At 40.3% G+C, this 25935-nt stretch overlaps 1 protein-coding gene across 3 annotated transcripts in view; it reads right to left on the reverse strand.

Moving 5' to 3' along the window:
- The window catches only part of LOC122783981 (1-phosphatidylinositol 4,5-bisphosphate phosphodiesterase beta-4-like), a 61863-nt gene that overhangs the window by 18224 nt on the left and 17704 nt on the right, over positions 1–25935 (reverse strand). For all 3 annotated transcript variants that reach the window (XM_044048984.1, XM_044048982.1, XM_044048983.1), the window contains exons 4-7: positions 12581–12678; positions 8604–8684; positions 6393–6452; positions 3778–3921 (exon numbers count right to left, since the gene is read on the reverse strand). In XM_044048984.1, coding sequence (XP_043904919.1) covers positions 3778–3921; positions 6393–6452; positions 8604–8684; positions 12581–12664 — 369 coding nt within the window. In that variant the 5' untranslated portion in view covers positions 12665–12678. The remainder of the gene's footprint in view (positions 1–3777; positions 3922–6392; positions 6453–8603; positions 8685–12580; positions 12679–25935) is intronic.

Here is a 25935-nt window from a genome sequence, read left to right on the forward strand (position 1 = left end):
TTAATTCACACAAAGCCCAGACAGGACAATTGAGAACACACACACACACACACACACACAAAGTGATAAACACGCTGTGCTGTTTCAAGGCTACAAGCAGCGACAGTAAACAAACAGCGAGGGGAAGAAGTCGTCCATGTAACTCTACACCGATGTTCTGCAGTCGGCGTTAACACAAACAACACAGGACGATAACCACAGACAGTTGTGAGCCTCCGTCAAAGTCTCTCCTCCACTAAATTATCACTGACATCATTATAAAAGCATTCAACGAGATAACAGCGCGCAGCAGGGGCGGCGTGTTTGGTCATGTGGTGTCCATGAAGCTGTGTGTGTGACTGCGAGTCTGCTGATGTAAATGACACCGTCATGTCACAAGGTCTCCTGTGCCAGCTTCATGCTGGGATTTACTGACGGTGTTGGGGTGTCCCAGTGTACCTGTGTGTGAGTTAGGAAGGCACAGAAATAGCAGGGATTAATGTGTTTTTAACTGTAGGGGATGATGGTGTGTATCTGGATCTCTGTGTGTGTGTGTGTGTGTTGCATGAATATCATTGGCAGCTCGTGGCACTGAGCTCTCCAGAGAGTGCAATCATCATCTGTAACACCTCTCACCACACAAGCAGCTTCTCGTGGGAACTACATCTTTTAAAAGTAGGGTCTGATACTGATATCACAAACTCAACAATCTACCGATACCGATATTAGTCCGATACAGTTATTTTAGACCAGGGTTGTCAAAGTCATTCTAGTTCAGGGGCCACATATGGCGCAATTTGGTCCCAAGTGAGCCAGGACTCCATATCTTTCCTGTTGTTCTACATTTAATGAAGTCTAATCCAATCCAACTTTATTTAGTGTCTTTTTACAGAGCATATTATGAACAACCTGAAAGTTTAATATTGTTTACCAAGCCTAGGTTTGCGATGTACACATGTGCAGTACAACTTATAGATCATAGTGGATCTAGAAAGGGAGACGAAAATCTGAAATTGAAAAATATTGTATTTTCACAAATGTATTTAATTTTTTATCCTGCGGGCCAGATTTGACCCTCTGGAGGGCCCATTCTGGATCATGGGCCGTACATTTGACACCCCTGTTTTAGACCATTTATGAACTATGAAGCTGTTAACTCAGCTCATTTCAAAAGAAATCATTCTCCAACTGTGTAACCAATATTGTTCTCCCAAAAAGAAGACATGAACAGCCCCATCTGTTAGAGGCCTTTTGCACAGTCCTGTACTTTTTCAGCTCCAGTGAACTCATTACTTAAACCAGGGGTGTCAAACATACGGCCCGGGGGCCCGCCAGAGTGTCCAATCGGCCCACAGGATGAATTTGCTAAAATTTCACACTAATCTAAACGTAATGTCAAATGCTCCAGATACCCATGACTAAATGTTTGTGCCTTTATAGATCCAGTGTGCTGTGTAAATAGCACATTTAGGCATGATATTGTTGAAATTCCACTTATATTTCTCAAGAAATTTCATGTTTTGTAAAATTATCCTTCATTAAATGTAAAACAAAGGAGAAAAAACAAAGGGGTTCTTGTTGTTCATAGGTTATTATGCTATTATTTTAGTATTTTTACTGGTCCGGCCCCCTTGAGATCAAATTGTGCTGTATGTGGCCCCTGAACAAAAATTAGTTTGACACCCCTGACTTAAACCAAACATTAACAAATGTGGATGATGAATCCTGTTTGACATTTACATACAGTTGCCATTCGTTTTCATCAATAACTCTTTGCTTGTCATTTATTGGAGATTGATTGAAGTTATCTGGCAGGAGAAAAGCCTCAGGCACACAAAAACTGCTCTGACTGAAAAGATGTTTAAGTGCTTTTTCTTACTTTGGCCTTGTGTCTTTCAATTACTGCCAAGCCTCTGGCCTGCAGAGGATTTGTCACTTAGAGAAGACACAGTGGTTGGATTTTAGTGTTTTTCTTCCATCCATCCAGTTTCTTTTGTCACAAAGCTGCCTGTAAGCTTTCTTGACCTTTACCACAAAGTCAAAGGATGGTGATACTGTACTTTGTCCAAAGACCATGAATGGACAGGTGGGCAGTGTAGTTCATATACCACCCAGCTACCATACATACATACTAGTATAAGGAGGGATGTAAATCTGCAGCTAAAAATAGACTTCGGCATACGTGCACTGCTTTATAAAAGCTGTTTTATGAACGCCAAAGACAGCTCTAAATCTCTGACTCATTAAAAGATTTAAGTCTTTCATGGGAGAGTCAGAGCCACACAAGGAAAGAATTGAGAGAAGAATGACCAGATATTTTTTTGCTTTGGATTATTTGTTTACAATAGTGAAAACGTAGAATGATTCAGGTTTATCACTGAATGAATATCAACTTTTAACTCTCGGAATGAAAAACACTCCCATGTGCCGCCACTGACACTACTGCATTATTATTTGGGGAAAACTATATTATGAGCTGAACAGGAACACGAGTGAACAGGGTTTAAGAGTTTGCCAGCAGTGAAGTGCAATAATAATGTCTGCTGATTAGGACGAGTGGGTGAGGGAACGAGCAAACAGGGGAGAGCGAGACAGAGAGGGAGGAAGGGATCTCATCTGTCAGGAAAAAACACACAGCGAGGAGGAGATGATTGAGAAGGAGACGCAGGAGGGAGAAACTGATGAAGAGAAAGTTCTTTCTCTATTTAATCAGCCAGTCAGATTTCTCACAGAGCTTTTTCCTGTGGGTTGGAGTGGGTAGAAAAAAGAGAGAGAGAGAGAGAGTGAGAGAGGAGAGACAAAAAAAAACCCCACACGAATTGGAAAATAAGGAGTGCAGGAAGGAGAAAGAGATGAGGTGAAACAGGAGGATGAGTCATTTCAAAAGCTTAGTTTTTCATCAGAATAAACCAAGGACACTTCTAACTTGTGTAGGTGTGAGCATATAAAACCTTAACCGAGCCAATTTGTCTTGTTTCTTCAAATACATACTGTGTCATGACAGTGTTTTAGCCTCTATGTTACATACGGCAATAGGAGCATTCACTGTTTGTTAATCACCAAGGTCGTACAGGTCATTTTTGACCTAAACTGAATCTTTATTTATATAAAGGAGACCAACAAATGGTCCTAATGAGGCAGAACCTCATTTCTGAGGAACTGGTTTATTTTAGGGCTAAGACCATACTTATGATTTAATTAAATGTGTTATTTGAACATCAGACAGTGGATCTTGTCTCATTCCCACAACAACAGAGGAAGTTGGGATTGGTAAAAATTAATAGAACTGATAAAAAAATAACTTCCTTCAAACAAAAATGAAAGCCCTGCACTGCTCTTCACTGTGTTTCTGTTAATTATAACACGTTTTATGAATAAGAGATCTGAAAAATCTAAATAAATAAATACATAAATAAAAATAACTGGTCACTCTGTAATAGAATGTGAATTAAACAAACCCAGGAGCATCATGATGATTTTAAGTGTATTCTTCATTTGATCAAGTGAAAACTAAAATAATGGTTAAAGTTATCATTTTTGTTTAAGCTGTCCAAATGGATGGAAGTCAATGCTGTGCCCTAAGAAGAAAACCTATTCAAAGCTAGGGAGTATATGAGTGTGTGTGTGTGTGTGTGTATTGCAGACTGCTGTTTGCACAAAGCTGCACTCACTTTGAATTTAACACGTGAAAAATAAATAAACGTTATCTCAACATTTGTCCTTCACTACATCATGGTGACATTTCACATAGTAAATTATTAAATGTAATGAAATACAGTGCACGCGTGTGTTATTTACCCTGGCTGTGTCGGGGTTCTCTGCCACCATGAACATAAAGTTCAGGTTGACCAGGTCTGTGCCGCTGCAGATGCAGATGATACAGCCTTCCAAGTCGGACTCTGTTTTTCCACTGGCCTCAAAGGATGACAGGATCTTTGGGTCCTGAGGAGGAGAAAAATCAGTTCAACAAACGTGGAGTAAGAAAAGAAGGTATGTCGGAGTGTAAAACACTCTGGTATTAATGCAGTAAAACAGTTACTCACAAGAAAACAGAGGGAGAGAAGCTCAGAGAGCTGAACAAATGTTTATTGCTGTTTAGGAGACGCTCTTGTTTTTTTTAAAAGTATGATATACCACAGAAGTAAAGCTTAAGAAATGAAAAGAAACAGGAGCTCTAATACTTATCCATCACAGAAAGGTTAAACACTATGTTTTTTTTTTTTAAATACAGCTGCCAAACCTTCAGTTCAGATTTCAATGTGTTTAAATGTTGGATGTTGTTAGCGGAGACGACGGTGAATGAGCTCCAACTGTTAAGTGGTGGGGAACACTTTCATTTACATACTGTACATTCAGTTGTGGAAAGGGTCAATAAAAGGACGTGAACTCATTCATTTAGTTGAGACTCTGTGAGTCACAACACTGCGATGCACAAAATGTTTGGTTTTATTGTTGACACATGCTTCACTGCAAAACTCTACAAGGTCTGATTCTGACAAACGCAGGTTTCTGTTATCTTTAGAGGTTTTTTTCTGACCTTGTGATGTCAACAATGACTGAATAGCAGACAGCAGACAAACAGATTTAAAAGTGGATCATTTATATAAAAAAAATCTATTATGACAAATTTAATAACCAGCAAACTGATTTTGAACAAGAACATTTAAAAGCTCAGAAAAACCAGGCCACTTACTGTCGGTATATTGACTTTACCCAGAAGGCCACCAAGTTAAGAATGTACTTCTTCATGAATTATTAAAACCTACCAATATCTGAGGAAAGTAACATGTAACAGTAACCCTCAGAGGTGACCGTAACCCTCAGAGGTGACCGTAACTCTCAGAGGTGACAGTAACCCCTCAGAGGTGACAGTAACCCTCAGAGGGGACCGTAATCCTCAGAGGTGACAGTAACCCTCAGAGGTGACCGTAACCCCTCAGAGGTGACCGTAACCCCTCAGAGGTGACCGTAACCCCTCAGAGGTGACAGTAACCCTCAGAGGTGACCGTAACTCTCAGAGGTGACCGTAACTCTCAGAGGTGACAGTAATCCTCAGAGGTGACAGTAACTGTCAGTGAAAGTAAATCTATGACATTCTCTCACTACCAAACACACAGCATGACATCTCCTGCTCATCTTTCCAATCAGATTTTAGTGTGGCACCACCGTCACCCTGAAGATAGTAATGCATTTTTGGTTACTTGATTGAATTAACAGCAACAGGCATCAGACTCTGCTGTTTTAAAAAACCCCAGCCAGCGATCATCCAGAGCCATTCATCTTTTCTCCCTCATTGGATTATGTGAAACAGTTCTCCCAGCTCGTGTAACCACATTAACCTATGAGGAGAAGCCCTGCTGTCAGTTGCTGCGAGGCGGCTACTTACGGAAAAACCAAGCAGCGCTTGAACAAATGGTAATCAGGCTCCACTGCCTGTATACGTGTCCTAACACATGTACACACGTCCATACAGAGGACCAAGCAGCAGACGGATCCCCACCTGCTGTCGACACTACATACACAAAGAGGTTGTGTACAAAAGACACACCAGTGACTTCTGTCAGATCTCTGACTTCAAGTGGCTTCATGTGTTTGCATTTTAATTAGAGTCAAGCAGGCACATGGATATTCCTGTAAGAGCGTTCATTATTCATTTAGTCACCATGATGCTGCGATATAATGTGTCACTGTCAAAGCTAAACTACACAAATCAATATCCTTTATCCTCATGCAGGTAAGCACACACTGTGTGTGTGACTTTATATCAAATTACTGACTGAAAATACAGATTCATGCAGACGATGACGGAGCATTTTACTTTTTCAGGATCACTTCCCTTGCACAAAAGGAAAAGCAATTCTGACAGAGACAGAAAGTCGTATTTGATCCCATGGAGTGAACTCCTTAACCCAGTGCTTTTCTGACAGTCCTTCACAATAGGGCTGGAAGCTCAGTTTTTCATTATTCCTCTCTGGGTCAAAAGCACATGCCAAGGCTGGAGGAGGGAAAAAAAAGTTTCATACACAACCTGTAGCCAAACCCAGCCAGACTTGTATAAATATTGATGAGTTAAATATTTCATGTTTACGTTCTTTGAGTGCCCCGGGTGAATTTGATATTTGAGAGAGAGAGAGAGAGAAAGAGAGAAAGAGAGAGAGAGAGAGAGAGAGAGAGACAGAGAAGCTTGGCGGTGAGAACACAGCTGAGAGTCCCAGATCAGTCAGTCGATCAATACGCACCGCTGAAGCCTGGGCTAATTAAAGGATGACGAACACGTCTGACGTTTCAGTCTCCTAAGATTTTACCAGGACTATCAACGTGGCAGCAGGAGACTGAGTGATGGGTACAGTTGAGCAGAGAGCTTTCAGTGTTGTGGAGGCACAGCGAGGAAATTGTTTTTCCTTAGGTCTCACCTTAGGGACGGCGCCAACACGAATACTGTTGATGAGTGAACACTCGAGCACCTGGCCTTCCTGCAGGAGAGATGCACAGATAGAGAGGGAGGCAGAGGGTGAGGGAGGAGGGGATGACAATAAGAAAGGGGGACAGACGGGTGAAAAGACAAACATGTCTTAATCTCATTAGCAGCAACACCTTTCAGGTCCTGAAGTTATTCATTCTAAACATTATATGACCTTTATATGACTAATATCTTTTTCAACATCTAAATGTAACTCAAGTACATTCAAAATAGTGGTTATAATAGTGATGAAGTCTTATTGTTTGTGAGTAAACATCAACCTTGCTGGATCAACTTCAATCCCCTGCATCCTGATGATGATGATGATGGTGATGATGAATTTAGAGAGAGTAGGTAGGTAGTTTGTTTGTTGAACAGCTTTTGCAATTAATACCATTTCAAAACCAAGGACGTTGGTAGACCACAGGAGGAATTACATTTCAGTCAAAAGGAGCACAGCAACAACACTGATGAAGCCTCTTAAAAGCTCATTTCTATTCCATAAAACTGTATATTTACATGGGTTTTCATTTAAAAAGAAAAGACAAAAAACAAAAATAGTATTTGTCTTTAATAAACACAACTGCATCTATGGTTATACAATTTCACGATGCCTCTAATTCACCCCAAACCTGAGCTATTTGCCTCCCTCTCTGTGCTCAAACACACAGACACACAAACCACTGCATTTGTGTTTCCAAAGCTACTGAACACGTCATAAGAGTTAAGTGGCGTAAGAATAAATCTGGCCGACATGTGGGAACCAGAAATGGACTGAAGATGAGATTGAGATTTGTACAGGGTCATTAAAATGTGCTCTTTTTTTCATCTTACACTAAAACATCAGAAACATCATTAGTAATAGATTTGTCTTTGGCTTCACTACATAATCAACCGGCTGATTAATGTGATGCTAATGATAGATACACCTTAACCAGCTCTGACTCTGCTACCTGGTAAAATGTTATGTTTCAGGGAAACTAGTTTCAGGGGTACTGTGTGCTTTAGTTCAACAGCGTGGATATTCTCAGTCCTTTGTTATATTAGAGGCTTAAAGAATATTGAGTTCTGAAAGTCAAACAGTGAGCTGTAAAAATATTCATTCTCTAACTATTTTATATATAAAGCCCCAAGAGATTTCAAGATACCGTCTCCTGTACATTAACATATATTATCAGACCCTTTAAGTTAATTCATTGCAATAACTCCATATCAGGCCAAATCAAACAGATATTTAAAATCCTTTGTCCCGTCTGCCGTTAGATTCCTTAATACGCTGTAGGCGAACCTGTTGGGAAGGATGTACAGTACTGTTATCTGTGATGACTATATGTATTTATATGTATTTATTGTGTCATGTGTGTGCTATGTGAGCTCTACTGTGTTGAACTTTTGCTGTAAACCAAATTGCCCTTCGGGGACATTAAAGATTTTCAAATCAAATCAAATATAGAAACTAAAAAATGAATGCTATCAGACCTGACTGAGGCAGTATTATGTGTATAAATTGGCAGCACAGAGGTGAGTGTGGGCAAGAAGCATTTATCCCATTAAACAGCAGTAGAATGAACTTTTGAAAGCTTTCACAGGTGCTTCTTTGTGGAGCTGAAGACTTGATCAGCGCTGTGTGAACTCATTTGACAACTGTTTGAATGTAACACATGTTTATATTAGGGCTGCCAAAGTTAACGCGATAAAGTAATTTAACGCAGTTAGCGCAAGTTTGTTTATTTCTGGCGTGCGCTGACCTCTGGCATGAAAGCCGGAAATGATCTGCGCGAAACAGTCACTTGCCTGAAGTCGGTCTGATACTGAGACAGTAACTGAGGATAGAGAGAGGTGAGGGATGTTTGGCGGATGGTTTCATTTTAAAAAGCTGCATGACGGAACCAGGATAAAACAAACGTTCTACGCAATAGGACAACGACTTGGGTGTCACAGCACACTTTATTGACAATGACTGGAAGTTAGGATCCTTTGTCATCACTGTCAAAAAAACAAATGTGCAACTAATTATGAATTGGATTACTCATTCATTTAGTCATTAGAAGAAAAGCAAACATTTAATCTAGATGAACACATTTCAAAATGTGAGATTAATTAGTTAACTTAATCTAGCCCTAGTTCATATTTATTCATGAGTTATGAGTGTTAAGACACTTACCTTTCCCTCACTCTTCCAGGTGATGAAAAAGCCAAACTCATCCACCCTCATCTGACAGCTGGGCTCAAACATGTACGGGTCCTGCAGAGGAGGGGAAAAAATAATAAATAAATAAATAAAAATATATATATATATAAATAAAGACATGGCCCTTCATCAGTCACAAGCTTTTATTTGACATTTTCACAACATATATATACATATATATATATACACATATATATTTCACACATGAGAGACTTATGCTACCAGGAAAATGCATAGCACTAACTCATTTCCAAGAAGTACCCGTCTGCTTAAAGGACACACATGCAAAGTACAAACATATGAGCCCATGTACGTTGCGTGCAGAGGCTACGAAACCTAAAGCTAAAGGCAAACACAAGCTAAAGTAAATGTGACAGCTATCAACTGCTGAATGCAAACATCATTTGACTGTAACACACAGTGCTGTGCATTTAAAACAGGAGACAAACTCTGAGCACTCTCAGGAGTGTTACATGTGCCTGAAAAGCTTTTATAATTGTTTCGGCACGTTGATTATTCTACTGCACACAGACACAGTAGCTCTACATTCTTGTTGTATACATCAGCTGGTATACAATATTATGTGTTAAAACAGAAAATACTAAATCAAGTTCTACACAATTTAATCCGCTGGATGAAAGATGTGTGTGTTTATCCACTTAACATCACACACAGACACAAGTCATTTATTAAAGGACAATGCTGCCCTCTTTACTGTCCCATCCTGCCATTCGAAACCACCACAAAATCCAATAGAACAATCCTATTTCCATTTAGCAAATAGTGAGACCGCTGTTAAGTGCAGTTAAAAGCTCGACTCGCTCTGATCTGAATTACGTATGACAGAGGATACAGTTGCACGCAGTGAAGAAGCCGACTGTATGAAAGCAATGGTCCCAAATGAGCCCTAACGGTTAAGAACGTACAGGACGCTCTTGTAAAGATAAAAGGTTTATGGGAACACTCCATTCTTCCACACGCAAAGGAACAATTAGCTGAAGACCTGACCATCTCTTGGTGGACAAAGACAGACAGATAAATACTTCTTGTTATGGTTGTCCAACTCTCATTCCACATTTTTTATATATACATTTTTTCCCAAGTGCCTGGGGAAGTGGAGGTCAGCGCGTGTGGATGAGTGTGTTTTGTGTTCATGTTCTTCTTTTGTTTCCTCAATTTCAATGAACTTTGAACCACACATACACACAACCCAGACTATTTGGATTAAAGAAGTCTAAATGATTGTCTTGTTGGTAAATATGTGTTAATGGGTTTCTGTTACTGCACATGTATTAAAGGGAGCCAAGCTAAGTAACTTACACTTATTAAAACTCTACAATGATACAACCTTAACTAATACAGCCTGCCTGGTTCATGGAAACAGGAACGGTGTTTCTACAAACTGGTGCTCAGCAGTGAATGACTCAAAGCCTGCTTTAGTTTTTTTATAGTGGAAAAATGTATTAGGTATAACATTACCTATTGCCTCAGTCAACTTCACGGTGCTAGTTTTTCTCATCAATCCATGAACACATGAGACAAACAGTTTCACTTGATTGGTTTTGGTTTGTCAAAGTCACTAATCTTAATATCATAGGTGATCAATAGCCTGTGTCGTACTTACTAAGATCACAATTTATTAAAAAAGGAAGTTGAAAATAAAATAAAAGAGGCTGATAAACAGCAGAGATGAGCATTTTACAATCTGTTTATGTTCTCTGTCGTCATCACCCGTCAATAAATGGCGGTTTAGTCTCCATGGAAACCAAACCATCGGCAAAGATCTTAATCATAGTTCCCGGATTACCTGACCATCAGTGAGACAAGGAATGTAACACACAAACCCCCACTCACACCCATGCACACACGCGCGTGCACACACACGCACGCACACACACACACTCACACTCACACTCACACACACACACACACACACACACACACACACACACACACACACACACACACACACACACACACACACACACACACACACACACACACACACACTACCTGTCTCTACCATCTGTCACTCAGTGGGGGTTCCGTCAGTAGAGATTTTGCGGAAAACAAAAATCCATGCTGTTTACCATATTTGTATTTAGAATGTGTGTGTGTGTGTGTGTGCATATATCCAGGCCCATGGGTGGGTGGACTCTTGGCATACGTCATTTCAATCACCACAGATGTCTCCGACAGGCTTTGTTTTTGCAACAACTGAGCAACAGCTTTTTGTACTCAGTAAACGCTAACAAACCCAAAAATACACAATAACAATAACAACACAAACAAAGTTTGTTATTGAACAGAGGATGATAGCCCTCGTCTTATTCCCTTTAGTGATTACTCATTTGAGTAAATTGCCAAGTAAGACGTGACAAAAATGACTTTACCTTTACTATTTACAAATTACTATTAGCTGGTTTTCCAAATCTGATTCATTAATGATAAAAAAGTAGTGACCTGGTAGATTATGTAATTTAACTTCTAAGGGGAATGGAACAGATTGACCTTATTAACATTCAGGTCAGATCATAATTAAACCTATAGAGTCTCCACAGCATGTGTGTTGGGAGATGTACAATGGCTGCTCAACACACACTGTAACACAGCACAGCTTATTTTGGAACATACAGTGCACAAAGGGAGGCGAGCCACATCATTAAATGACGTAAATAACAAAAATTAAACGCATTCAATATGCCAATGTGTTATATTGTATGCAATTGCGCAAATAAATCTCAGTCTAAATTTAGTGTTTAGGTTGCAAGCTTGGGTTGAAGGCAAAGGAAATTTGAAAATGGTAACAGGTCAGCAGAGAAAGGGGGAGGAGAAGGCCACCTGAGACATGTTACCAGTGGCACACTTAAACCCACAGCCTACATCCAGTGAGCCAGGCTAGGCCAGTCCAGACCATGTCCTGTCCAATTCCTGGCTCACTTTCACAGCAGATACACACCAAGGACTTTCTTCAAAGGTATGGTGTCCCAGTTTCAACACCCACTTTGACGTGGCTCTGGATTCAATTCGGCTTTTCCCTCCACTGTTTCAAGTTTTCTTTTTTTGCCTAGAAAGGATGCTCCTCTCTTTTCTGAAGCCAATGTGAACAAAGGACGACTAAGGGGATTTCCTGATGTGTGTAAGGGTTTGTGTAAATCTGTGTGTAGAGTCTAAAATGCTTTCCCTTAGCACGGCAAATCTTATACCTTATCTTATCAAAAAGATGCAAGGGGGTGGACACACAGAGTGAGACAGACATTTAGTGTTTTTGATAAAGTTAACCAAGACTGCACACAGACGGTCTTTGCAGTGTGATGGTCAAAACGCTCAGTGGACGAGCAGCAGACAAGCAGTCGCCACGGTGAAACATCTTAATGAGGCTGATGAATGGGGGCTGCCTACAGCTGGAGCTCCGGTCATGTGGCAGGTTATTAAGAAGACGCCTTTGCTCCACTACATGTGTGTGTGTGTGCGTGTGCACACACTAATGATTGGCCTGGGGATGGTCATTAAGGTGAGGGATGGAAGTAGGACAAAAAAACCTATATCAGCATCAACAGTGTTATTGACAAGCTGACAACGCGAGCTAATTGTTCATTCTCTCATGATAGTAAATGTATCGTTACTGCATCAGAAATGTCATCAGTGACATCTCAAAGCTGTCATCAAGTAGGGCTGAACAATTCGGATTTGGATTCAATTGTTCAATATGTCACGCCAATTACAAAATGCAAATAACCACTAAATGTTGTCTCACCCCTGCCTATAGCAGAGAAGTTAATATTTTGATGGTACCTCATGTGATAATGCTCCGTCTTGTTTTAAATGTATGTTAACTTTGGGCAATTGAATTACAAATTGCAATTAGATATTGTAAACAAACAGTTCAACCCCTGGCATAAAGGGGTTTCAAAATGCTTATAAGAACATGAGAAATGTGGCATTCTTACCTCATCAAACCTGTCGAATGACGCTCCATCCTGCATGAACTCAGGCAAGTGCCTCTGCCAGTTGAATTCGTAGGACTTTGTCATGGCTGCTCACAAACCTGAAGGTGAAAAAAAGGGAGAGAAAGAGATAGATAAAGAATTTAGTAAAAAACAAAAAGTCCCACAACACACACACATATACAAGCTATCCTCTTGTGTGATATAAACTACATTTCTATAAATATAAATAAAGATTTACCAATAAACAAAACAGGATTGCTGAATTCTTAAGACAGTCAGAGAACAACGTAACAGTGATGGAAAATATTCGGCCAACTGTATGAGGTTCACTGTATTAATATTTCAGTAAGGGACAAGGGTATTAAATGAGAAATTTTCCATTAACCTCGCTGAGACACATTTGGTCTTCAGCTAGTAAAATTAAGAGAGGAGGAAAAAAATAGCGATGGAATGTAATATGGCGATGGAGATGACATGCCAGACTGGGAAATTGTTCAAATTGTTCATTAGGTCTAGAGACTGGCATGACACAAACGCTTGCAAATTCTATCTATTTTAATGTTCTATATACTTCAGTTTTAGTCAGTGTGACACTCACAGAAAAGGTTCAAATGGGACCAAAGACAGTGAAAGATGCAGGAAATGCCAGATTTACTGTAATACAGCAATAACACATATACAGCAAGGCAGGCTGAAAGACAGTTGCCCTACTTTCATCACAGGAAAACCACAGGATGGATCTGAACAACAGAGGTTGGGCTCCAATGACAGCTGAGTCAAGTATCACAGAGTTTTTCATGAAGTCTACTTTTTTATCTCACACACTAACACCTGCATGTGTAATATCACGTAAGTCCGGGGGTGGAAGGGGGTGGGACTGTAATATTGTTGATGACACTATCCAAATATAGGCTCCTATGACGTCAGCCTCAAATGTGTCATGCGAAACTAAGGAAAAGTGCACTGGAGAACATGACATGCTATGTATAGTCTAATTGCTCAGCCAGTATTAAGTCATTATGGGAATACGCCAAGGTGTAATTCAATAGTAATTAGGTGATCTTTTCACTTACAGTATTAGGATGGAGTATAACAATGACAAACCACACTGAGAAAAAAAATTGCTGTCATTTTATCTCTAAAAATATCTACATGGGAAAAGAAAGAAAGAAAGAGGTGCTAGAGAAAGGTGGAGCAAACATAAAGACGGTATGAAGAGGATCTCAAATGGTTGGCATTGGCTGGAGAGATGAAATGAGCAGAAAGTGACAGGAGAGGTGTGGAGAGAAAACAGAACTGTGGTGGGCAGAAGGAGATGGATGAGTAAAACAGCTGTGTGTGACAGAGGCTTTCTGGAGAGGCTGGGGAGGTTCAGAAGGAGGGGGGGGATGCCTGCTTTTGACATGGGGAACACTGACCAGAGACATCAGAGGCTGCAGAAAACTGCTGGCTGGGAGGAACATACTTCATGCCCAACATGACAAGCACAGACTGCAGCAAAGGTTTGGAGATGTCTGTGGGCTGCTATGAATCACACAGTAATTCACAAAAGGCCACACAATTACACAGCAACTATCAGGAGCTAATCTCACACCAGCATGCAGGTTTATTTTTAGATACAATTACTCTTGAAGCAGGGGGTGGACCCATCGCAACATTTTGAGAACATACAATTAGTCCATTTATTTGCTGTAGAGATTATCCTGTTTTATATGCCAACACAAAAGTGTGACCCAACAAAAGATGCAGCAGCCAGGTCAGTACCTCCAGTAATGAGCAAAAAAAAAAAAAGGGCCAACTCCATCAAAGTCAGCCCATACACATCTGTGGTATCATACCAGGGGACCATAACAGACACACATCCTGTCACGGGAATGAAAACACACATGCACACTTGCTGTGGAGATTAAGAATTGAGAGCTGGCAGTTGGCCATAACACAGACCAGTGTAAACAGGCTGCACCCTGTTCACATTTCTCAGCAATAAACAAATCAAAACTCAAACAAATGTTAAATATTCCTAAAACGGGACTAAAATCTATTCTGATAGGACAAATTACACATCTAATTTGGACTAATTGGGTTGTGCTGTCCTGTCTGATGTTAGCCTAGATCTTGTCACTCTCGACAATATGCATTAGATAACATTTTCCTCAGCGGGATGAAATCTGTCCAATGGCAGCACGGCACACTGAGCTTCTGTAAGGCCATGCCAGCGCACACACTGGGCCTCTGAGCTCCTGGACGTACGAGTGTGCATGTAAAGGAGCCGAGGGAAGCTGAAGGAAGTGGGTGAGGTCCGAGCCCCCTGTCCAACCCCTGACAATGAGATAATTATTGTAGATAGGAGCCTCGTGCGGCGCACTGTTCCCAGCCTCCTCATCTAAAATGGCAGCTAGTGTAACACCCAGCGGTCCCACACCTCATAAACTAAAATTAGCCTACAGCTACATCAGTCAGCCAGTGGTGGAGGGGTTGACTGGGGACACACTCATATGGACACTAGTGAACAACAGAGTGAAGCACATTGATGTGCATGTGCCTAATAAGCATAGCTATTCTTCGGTGAATAATCCCAGACAACAACACATTTTGCTGCTCAGTCTAATCAAGTGACACCAGCAAAACATCATGTTTTCCTGCAATATTTGACCCACTAGAAAGCATATTTTTATTCTAACACCTTTCTCTAAAGGTTACTTTTTAAATAACTAAATAAGTTGAGAGAAAAGTGAATTCAAATGTGGGCAGTAGTGGCCTGCAGTTTAAAAGGAAGAAATTCTTGCTCTTCCCTCATCAACTTCGCTGATATTTTCTATCTCTTTCTTCATCATCATGATGCCTTTTGAGGTCCTTGACCCTGATTGCAGCAGTGGAGCTAAAGTGACCAGCAGGTCAGACTGTGGCTGCACTCTAAAATGTGCTCAGTGAAAAATATGAAAAATGGACATATAAAGAACCAGCAGTGCAGTGTTTATTACTGAAAGTATTACCTTGAAAGTGGCAAGAGTGTTTTATATGAGAAAGGTCAAGAATTAAAATTATCATAAGAATTGCACCTCAACTGAAAAGAGGTCGAAACGAATGAAAGAGAAACACAAACACTACAAGTACTTTACTTCCTTTATTCATTATGTTTTTGCAGTCTCCTTTTATCGCATCAGCAGTACAGGGGGAATATTGTTTCTGCCCTCAGTGACAAAGTCAATGTCAAAGAGTTAGTGCAAAACATAAAGGTAATGTATATGACAGTCTTCATTTGGCAACTCTGCAAAAATGTTAATACTCTCACCATGTCAGCCCAGTAAACCAAATTTAAGTTGTGTCTTGGGTCGAGGCTGAACTGGGCTGTGCATTTGCTTTGTTTGTGTTCAGGACCTTAACTGTACAACCTGACAAGTGGAATATTACGACAGAGGAGGAAGAGGCCAATGACAATTAATACAAGGCCATTTATTCTCACACCTCTTTGCTAAGCAGAAACAAAATAGTGGACATACATTACATTGATTCACATTTAAGTAGAGTTTAGGCTAAGTTAACATCTCTGCTAGTTAATAAACAATACAATACTCAACCCACCATTACAGCTACTGTAACATTCTTTAAATTCATTACTATGAAAAATACTAAAAACAATTTTCTTGTCTGTAATCAACAAGACATTAATGTAAGACGAAGTTAAATTATTGAATTGTCTCACCTGGCCATTTAGAGAGAAGATGGAATGGGTTTATTTTCACTCCAAATTTACTGCTGCTCAAACACATTCTGCCTCATGCAAGTCATGAAAGTTCTCCTCCAGTGCAGTTTCATAAATCTACATTTCCTTTCCCTCCTGGGAGTTAGGAAGAGCTGCCATCTGGTAACCAAACACTGGGAAACACCTGCTGTTCCCGTGGCATTAATGAGCAGCTGAAGCCAGGTGAAAGGTATCATTTCTAATTGCCATTAGAATGCAACTCTTCTTCAGTAATGGTGAGGGTGTGTGGATTAGAGGCCCTCTGCCCTAAAACTCACATTTCCATACATTTATTTCCATGTTGAATGAAAGTAGAGCTTTGCTATTTAGATGAAGTTGTGTGCCGTTCCAGTTTATATCCTTAAAGGCCAAGGGAATAGACAACATATACACAAACATTCTCAAATATACACAACACCTCTGCTGAGAAATGATCCAAGTTACTTAAAACCATTCAAAACAAACCTGCAGAAGCCACATAGTGTCAAAAAAAGAAAGTTAGTGTTTATGTTCAAAATACTGATGAAACAGCCACAAGGAGCAACATAAAGCTGAAGGAAAACTCACACAGCAATCTAGTACCTTCTCCTACTGATCAGTGGCTGCTGGCATTTTACCTTGTCAGCTTCATGGAACATACCACCTGCTCTGGTCAGTGCAGGGAGAGCTGTATACACAAAATATTCAACAGCACACAATAACCAGAAAGGATTTGTTTAACGTCGTCTGTGTTTCTGGTTAAAGTAAATTCTATATCTCACACACACTCTTGATTAAATGATAATTTTAAAATGACATATTTCTTTACTATTTCACACACCCAAACCTCCCACACTCCTGAGACTAAAGAATACACAACTGTTTTCAATGCTACTGATTGAACCCCACTTGGTTACATGCAGAGTACAGGATGACAGTCGCACTGACACAGCACAGACACATTTTAAACCTGTTTGAGTGAATCCTGAGATGGTAATGAATCACTAAAGACACTTACACAAACAAAATATTGAAGAATAAATGATGTGTGTATCCACTCTGGCTGCATTCACATGCTTTGAATAGCAGGAGCTCAGGAGTGTCACAGGTGTATGTACACAGCGACATTCTCTGTGTACATACTTTGCACACACTGCAAGGCATAAAACTTTTCAACTACTGCTCCACACCAAAGTCAAACAAGCTACAAGACTAATGTCTGCTATGACAGTAGCGTGATCCTTAGTCTTCACCCAGCAGTTCATGCAGTCACAGCATCTGGGCCTCTAATCTAAACTATACAAATGACAAAGTATCACCACCATGTCCACCTCTCTGTTTGTCTAGGATATTTACCTTGTCTTTCGGGCGACAGGAGTGTGGAAGTGAAGGCGTGTCTAAACTTTTGACTTACAGTGGATTATAAAATGGACTGATACAGAGATAGAAATGAAACAGTGTTTTGGTTCACACAACATCTATGTATGCAGGTCTGCTGGAGGGCACAGAATGACAGATATTAAAAGGTTCCCTGTGCAGAGCCCCGGCACCGTTTCTTAATGTGCCTTTACTTCAACAATGCCATCAATCTTCCTCTGCCACTATTAGGGTCAGAGCAGCCCTTGAGGCTGAAGCCATCTTAGGACACTCATATCCACCAGCTCACCTACACTGACTCCCTGCAAAACAATTTCCTTTGGAAATGTAGCTTTATTAATACTACTTATCTCTCACAGAACACAAAAGCATATTTGAGGGTTGAAAAGAAACAACTTAAATCAATGCTCACTTTTATTATTATTTTTTGGGCAAAATAGTCACAGAATTTCAGGACCTTACAATTATCACATCCATCTAGTAACAAAATACCTTGGATCCCACACATGGCTTCTCTCAGGCAGATGGTTGTTTACTTTATTTCAGAAAACACTGACACTACAAGCATGAGGTCATACCCCAAAGGTGCTCATCCATCATAACAATGCTTTTGTAGTATTGAATAAGTGAGCAAAACATGCAGTACAAACGTGTACAGTAAGTATGATTAACAGGATTAACGCGAAAACCATTGCACCATGTCTCTCATTCCTACAGTTTGAAATCTGCTTTTTCTATTTTAAAACAATAATCAACATAATAAGCAGACTAAGGTGTGCTGTGGTAAAAGCACTGCATTTCAGTTTAAAAAATAATAATAACAAAGACGATTTCGACAAGTTACTGCATCAACTAATCATGACATAACATAAAACAACATGCCCGTCGAGAACAAATATTTGTTTGATTTCTCGCTTCATTACTTGTTCCCACAACTTCAATTTATCCATAGCTCTTCTCGCTTGACATTGAATTGCATCTGTACAGTGAAACACTAAAGACCACTTTGGCAGACAATCACAATTGGAAGGGATGATGCAAGTGTCTGCACTGATATAAATCAGGGGTCTAGACTTTGCCCAATAGCGCAGAAACAAAATCTATGTGGTTGTTTTACAGCAGCCTAGTGTCAAGGGCACATTTCTTACTAAAAGATACTTAAGAGCCGCCTGCCACAGCCTGTTAGCGCTAAAGTATGAAATCTCTCTCTGCCTCAACTGCTCAATTTCACCTAGGGCTGGGCGAGATGGGAAAAAAATCCTATCACAATGTACTTTTTTTGTAATTTCAACATTTTTATAGACTTATATAGTCAAACTGTGGGGTAGTAAATCCAGTAGTTGAAAATATCGTTTTATTATCATGATCTCAGGGCCATAATAATCACTCTAACCTCTCCAATGTGACGGTTGGAAATGCTTCTTTTTGACAAGATGTCACATGATAGTGACGATGGTGCTGCTGTATCAGAACCAAGTCTGAAACAGGAGTCCATTTTGAATGGAACTGCTCACTGCAGCAGGTTGTGCCAAACACAAATGAAAAGCAGTCCTCAAGTGCATTTAATAACAGGTCGGGCAGGGGAAGGTTGTTATACCGAGTTCAAGTTTAGCCTTTCTTCACAGCTCAGTGGTGTGTGTCATAGGCTGTTATGCACAGCAGCTGGTTCCGCATTAAGCTGCTCCACAAACACGTTCAGTTTTTTTTACTGAGACCGTTCATCTGAGGCGTGGAAGAGTTCTGAAAATTTGGCTGCGTACTTAGATATCATGGTTATCTATCGTTATAGCTTTTCCAGTTGCACTTGCCAAAGCGCGCACGGCTTACTATAAAAAACTATTCTTCCCTTGATGTTTATATGCACATTCACCCAAATCCACACCCGCAAGGTTCCAGAACTGAGCAGGGGGTTAAAAAAGAAGTGAGCAAAGTGAGGAAATGTGGAGAAACACAGGGATCAGAGGGATCCAACTCATTGAGACAGGACACAGTAAACTAAATGAGCTAGAATAATTATGAGTATTATAAGAGAATTGTATTTTATGTATTTGTATTTGAACAAATTATAAACTACAAAACTTGTCATAGCTGCACAAAATGTGAGCAACAAGCCATCACAGTCCTGTTTGGAAAGTACCCTTTAGTGGAGCATTACTTTGCTACACTGATTAAAATTAAAAGCTTTATAAAAGTAGTATTTTTCAGAGCTTTGGTACTGATCCAGTCCATACTGAACAAGTTCACATAATGTGTCTACAAATACAATAGAACTCACAGGTTTCCGCTCTGAGGAGACATTGATGCAAGATCACAGATAGACTGTAGCAATCTGGTGGTGGCAGCATTGATCAATTACATCAACATGAATTAGATTAAAGTCTGCTCCATTAAACAGAATCCAGTTAGCATTAGGGGTTTCTGTTTGCCTAAAGTTGGCTGCACATATACATTATACAGTACTCCATCTGGATCTCTATTAAAAAAGTAGAAAGTAGCCTTTAATTGGATGAAGGTCCTCAGCAAGGCGTGCCGTGTTCTCTGAGCTCTGAGCTGCATCTGGTTTCACTTTTTATTAGTCACTTCAGAAGGGTGGTGTAAAGGGGACATTGATCGCTAAGTAAACATGTACTCACCTGAACAAGGATGGACATCCTGTGTGCGTGTGCTCCTGTGTATGACATGTGTGAGATCTCTCACTATCACTCTGCTCAATTCTTAACTTGTGGAACATGCTTGACTACACAAAAGGTAAGAGTGAAATGAGAAAGGAAAGGATTAGCTGAGTGGATAAATACACCTGAATTTGTTTCTCTGGTCCCTCCAGCAGTGTGCGTGTGTGTACATAGATGCATATGCCTGTGTTATTTGTCCTCATACGTGTTTCAGTCCATATGTCAGCCCGACGTTTGCTTTCATTAGCACTCTTTACTCAGGGAATAAACTTAAATGGTGTGTTTACTTGCAGGCTATGCAAAAGACATTTTGAACGTTGAGACCGAATTGGGGGCAAAATGCTTGTGGAAATACACAGACGTCATTCAAACACAAGTAGGTTGCCGCATTGATGTATCCGAGGGCACTTCTTAGGTTAATCGTAAATTAACTTGAGACTTCTGCTCTCTGACTAGTTTGCTTCCGTCCTATGACTCGTAAAAACTCGTAAATTAGCAAAACCATGGAAAAACCATGGAAATTTATTGTAAGTCGCTTTGGATAAAAGCATCTGCTAAATGACATGTAATGTAATGTAATGAAAAAAAAAATGCCCTCTAGCAAGGCACAAAACTAATGCTCCAGTGGAACTGTGGCAAACTGTGAGAGCTCACAGACACAGTAAAACTGCAGGTAATGAGTGTTTGACTTACATGAGAGGTGTTTTTTAAGACACTGCATTGTTTTTGATGAAGCAGTAAAGTAATCATAATTTTAAAGGAAACAATTGACTGCACAATTATGAATTCTAACCCAACCATACAAGCTACAGTGTATAATCTTCTCACAAAACATGCCAGCTTTATACCAGTCTTTTATTTCCTTTACATGTCACGTAACGGAAGTTTCAGATCCCATACTGATGTCATCAGTCATCTCTCTCTGCAGAATTATAATGTAACTGTTAGACAAGTTTATGGAGGAGAAATATCCGTTGGCATAATACATGCTTTTCTTGGGCTGTATGCTTAAAACTGGTGTAATCTGCATTTGTTTCTCTAAGACTGTGTGGTTGGTGGGAATGTGCTGTTGAATGGAAGAATGTCTTTTCTCCAGCTGACCCTCTTCTAACCTCTTCTTTCATGCCTTTTATAGTTGAGGATCACCCCGATCGCTCACTCGCTCGCTCATGCTCCTTGGTCCCAGGTTACATAATTGATTCGAGCCAAGGATGGAAAGCGACTGTTATCTAGCTGTGTTTCCACCAAAATGGTGCCAGTGCAGTTCAGTGTGCCACAGTAGATTTGGGATGGTAACCCATGATCCTGCTTCTGTTTCCCATCCATCCCAGGGTGCACAGGCTAAACGGCAATGACTGTTTAATGTGAAAATAGCGTGACATCATACTGGAGCGATACAGTACAGCCTGAACATGACACAGAAAAACAACAGCAGATGTTCAGCTTTTTATATTCTTTCTTGGCATTGAATAAGATGCAAATGGCCTTGAATCCCCTTTGTGTCTTAATGCTCAGCAAATCAATGCGGGCATGTTTTGTGCTTTTCCAATTACATTAACCACTGCTGCACCGAAACAACAATTCTCTGTCAACCTATCAATCTGAAACTTGCTTTAAGTGCAGTACTAAACTGAACTCTACCACTTTGAGGATCTCCCTCATGTGCAAACACAACATGTTGTCAGGTCAGTTGCCAGCAGCAGATGAAAATGAGTTTGTAAAACACACACACACCCATACTGGGACACACACATGTACGTACATACTCAAAGAGTTATATAAGAGCTATATATAGTCATCCGCTCACAACCGCTGCCAAACTGTGTTACACAAAGAACGTAACACATGGCCTAATGGACAAAGCATCCTCCTTATAAATGACTATTTTATCAGAGAAAGTCTTTGTGTTGACCCAAGGGCCAATGACTGTCCTCGACGACTCACAGAGGGAATACTCAGGCCCCTCAGAGGGAGCCAGAGGAGGGAGGGAGGTGAGAGAAGGGTGACGACTGTCCCTGGGTTATCGGGAAACTCAATCAGAGGTATTTAGAGCAGTGCATGTTTGAGTTAGTGTGTACACTTGCACTGTCTTTGTGAAAGCCATTTTGAATTTTAGACAAAATGGAACGAGAATGCTTTAGGAAATGAATGATATTTTGTTTGGTTTTCACAACTTCATTTAAAGACCTGATTTAAGATACAGCTTTGACCTATTTTTAGTCAAGGTCACGAGTATGGGTAGGCAATTATTTGTGATAATTAAGGTGTTCTTACAAACAAGGATAGCATTACAAGTGTATGTGTGTGTGAGAGTGTGTGTGTGTGAGAGTGTGTGTGTGAGAGAGAGAGAGAGAGAGAGAGAGAGAGAGCACTAGCACTTAGTCAGAGGGTTTCCCAAGTGTAATGAGGTAGAGCATCCAGGCTTAACACACTTAACCTATCCCTGGTGATGGGTTAAGTGTGTGATGGGTTAAGTGTGCTGGGACACAGCTCTATAACAGTTGGTGTGTCTTCATCAGTCTGATTTTATGCATGAATTTCAAATTCACACACAAATGGAAATGCAAATAATTCAAAAAATGTCTTGAAATATTGCTTACAATTTTTAACGCTTAAGTTGGCTCATCAATAAAAGGAAGATGAGAATGAGTGCTATAAAACCAATTTAGTGGTAAAAAAACGACGATAATGAGAAATCTAAAGCTTTAAACATTTTTACTCCCATTATTTGCCTCACAGCAGTTAATGGAAACACAGATAAGTGTGCATTCTTTTACCAATCAACTACAATTTGCAATACATTTTATTTATTTAAACAATACATTACCCTGGCTTCAGGCAAACACCTTTAAATTGTTTACAAAATCCCTAAATCTCTGCCCAGTGATTAATGTGTGTGGCTGAAGTGAATAAATGGAATATGGAAAAGACCAACTTTCAAGAGGTGATAGTATCTGTGTTGGATTAATAATAGAAACATCACAGTATTAGAGAGACTTCAATTCATAAAGCAGTTTACATTTTCCAGAGACAGCATCATTCTCTGCTCAGGCAGCCCATAAAAGAATCAGTTGGTTAATAGAGAAGAAGCCATTTGCACTTATTCCATTTTATAATAATATTCTAAAAAAGGCATGCGTGCACACAGCCAGAATGTAACTCAAGGCTTAGCCAAATCATGATGTAAATGAATGGTGTTTCACTTAGAGGCAGTGAAGGCAGGTACATGACAACTTGTAAATTTGTGTTAATGCAGACATGGAAGTTTGGCAACTGGCCTGTGCAGTGTTACACCAGCAGGGAAAAAAATACCAAATTAACTCAAAATGACTTTATTACCTATCACCAATTCTATGCTGTTCTGTGCTCCTGTGTTTATGACAGTCTCATTTATACCAGATTAGGAGGTTAAAGGTTTGGTTTACCCAGCTACAAATACCCTACTCAGGGCTCTTCTGGGGCAGGTTTGCCCAAACATGGTCAAAGACACTAACATAGTGTGGTTGACCTATAATGTGAAGTGCTTGAAGAGACACCAAGTACTGGCTACTACAAAACAACACAAGACGGAGCTTGGGTCAATGCCTTAGAGGATTCAAATGTCCCAAATTAACAACACTCAAGAAGAAACTCCATTCAGAGTGTGCACTATCACATCTGAAATGTTAGCCAGAGATGGAGCATACACCCACTCTCCATACAGCTGTCCACCTCAGAGGGGGACCAGAAAAATGAGGGATAACCCAGCATGAGAAATGGGTAATAAACAAATGCTTAAGAGCTTGAGACAGGGAGAAGTGGACAGCATGAGGGCAGGGAGAGGGAGGAGGGATTACTGAAGAAATATGGGATTTCTCCCATTGCCCAAATAAGTACCTATTAAAAGAGACTTTGTGTCCCGCTGAGCTGCCGATAAAGCAGCCAGGACAAAGGAGCTGTGGAAATAGAACATGACCATATACAGAGGGAAGCTGTGGAAAGAGGTAGCAGGAGGGGGCAGAGGTTAAGTGGTTCCCCAGAATCTGAGCTTTCCACTGGCACAAATGCGCAAAGAGAGTCCCTGAGTCCCAGCTCGTGGACCCAGCCTGAGCTCATACAGGATCATGATTGAGCAGAGGGAGGGAACTGCTGTCCAAGAAATCACAGCTTTTAAAATCAGCTCCACAGTCAAAAACCTTGTTTACCAATTTTGAAGACACTATGAGGGGTGCCTGTTTTTTGTTATTTTTACCAGACTCTTTTAAATTCACACCTGAGTTCATCTGTCCCACGCTGTGGGTTTCAGACCACTGCACTGACAGAAAAACAGAAAACAGAGGCAGAGAGAGAAAAAGCTGTCTGTGTGACAAACACACACTCCACAGATGTTGCTCCTCTCTCTGACACCACTGGTCTCCATAGCAACCCTCCGGCCAGTAATAGCCTCCAGCTCGCCTGGCTGCAATGGCGTCATGTAGACGCACACACACAAACACCATACACATACATACGCTCACATTTCAGCCTCTTAATGGGATCCCAGTGTGTATTTTTAGAGGCAGAGCGACTCAGTAGCCCACCCAGCCCAACTACGCCCTCAGGCCTCACCAGAGAGCACACATCTCTTAACAGAGACCATCTACCCCCATCATTAAAAGCCCTGGCCACACACACACCCATAAAAACAGATCCACCAAGTCCCTCAATTCTAGTAAACAAGCCCTGTAATTGGCGATAACAGATAGCCTGGAATTATACATTAGAGCTGGTTTGTGTTTGCCGCTTGTCCTGGATACGTGCAAGAAGCACTCACTAAATCTTACATGGGCAGATCTTTCCTCATTTAAAAAAAGGTAAATCAATATAGAAACTCTGCACAACAAAGTTTACTTTTTAAAAATTGAAGGTTGTACTGTTCTATTGCAAACTGAATACATTAGTATTATTTCCCCAGAAATGACAGAAAGCATCAGCAGTTCAATTCTTATGGTGTTGTTTTTCACTTGAAAGAGCTGCCTCAGTGGATTCTTATTTTAAATGTGGATACGCATGTACAACAAGATCAAACCAATATTTTTCTGACACAAAAAGCAATTTTTAGTGAAGTGCTCCCGCTGAAGACTTTGACAAGTTGTTATTACTTCTACATAAGACATGCTGTAATTGCGCTTTGCCCCTCATCATAAAAGCATAGACTAATATTCAGGGAGTTACTGGATTGATGTGCAATAGGTCAACAATGCATTGTGGTGAGATGACAACTGATGTCTTTTGCGTGGCAAAAATGATCATGTGGTGTCACGAAAATGTGATCTGACATTCTGCCCGGTGATCATTTAGGTATACAGTCCTCTCCACAATGTTGAAGGTAGAAAAAAAATGTTGTGTCATTGAGCTATGTCAGTATTCTTAGGTTGGATTTCCCATCATGCATCTGTTTAAGGAGGAAAACTGTATGCCTACCATATTATGTTTATTTCTGCTATGGAGATTTTTGATGATCACGTGAGATGACCTATGATGTAACCTCTGGAGTCAGTGATGAGTTAAGTTGTACGACTTTATTGAAGACAGCTCAGATCTGAGGATAACTGAGACAATGCCTG

Source organism: Solea senegalensis, linkage group LG17 (assembly GCF_019176455.1).
Source record: "Solea senegalensis isolate Sse05_10M linkage group LG17, IFAPA_SoseM_1, whole genome shotgun sequence".
In the NCBI taxonomy this organism is placed as follows: Eukaryota; Metazoa; Chordata; class Actinopteri; order Pleuronectiformes; family Soleidae; genus Solea; species Solea senegalensis.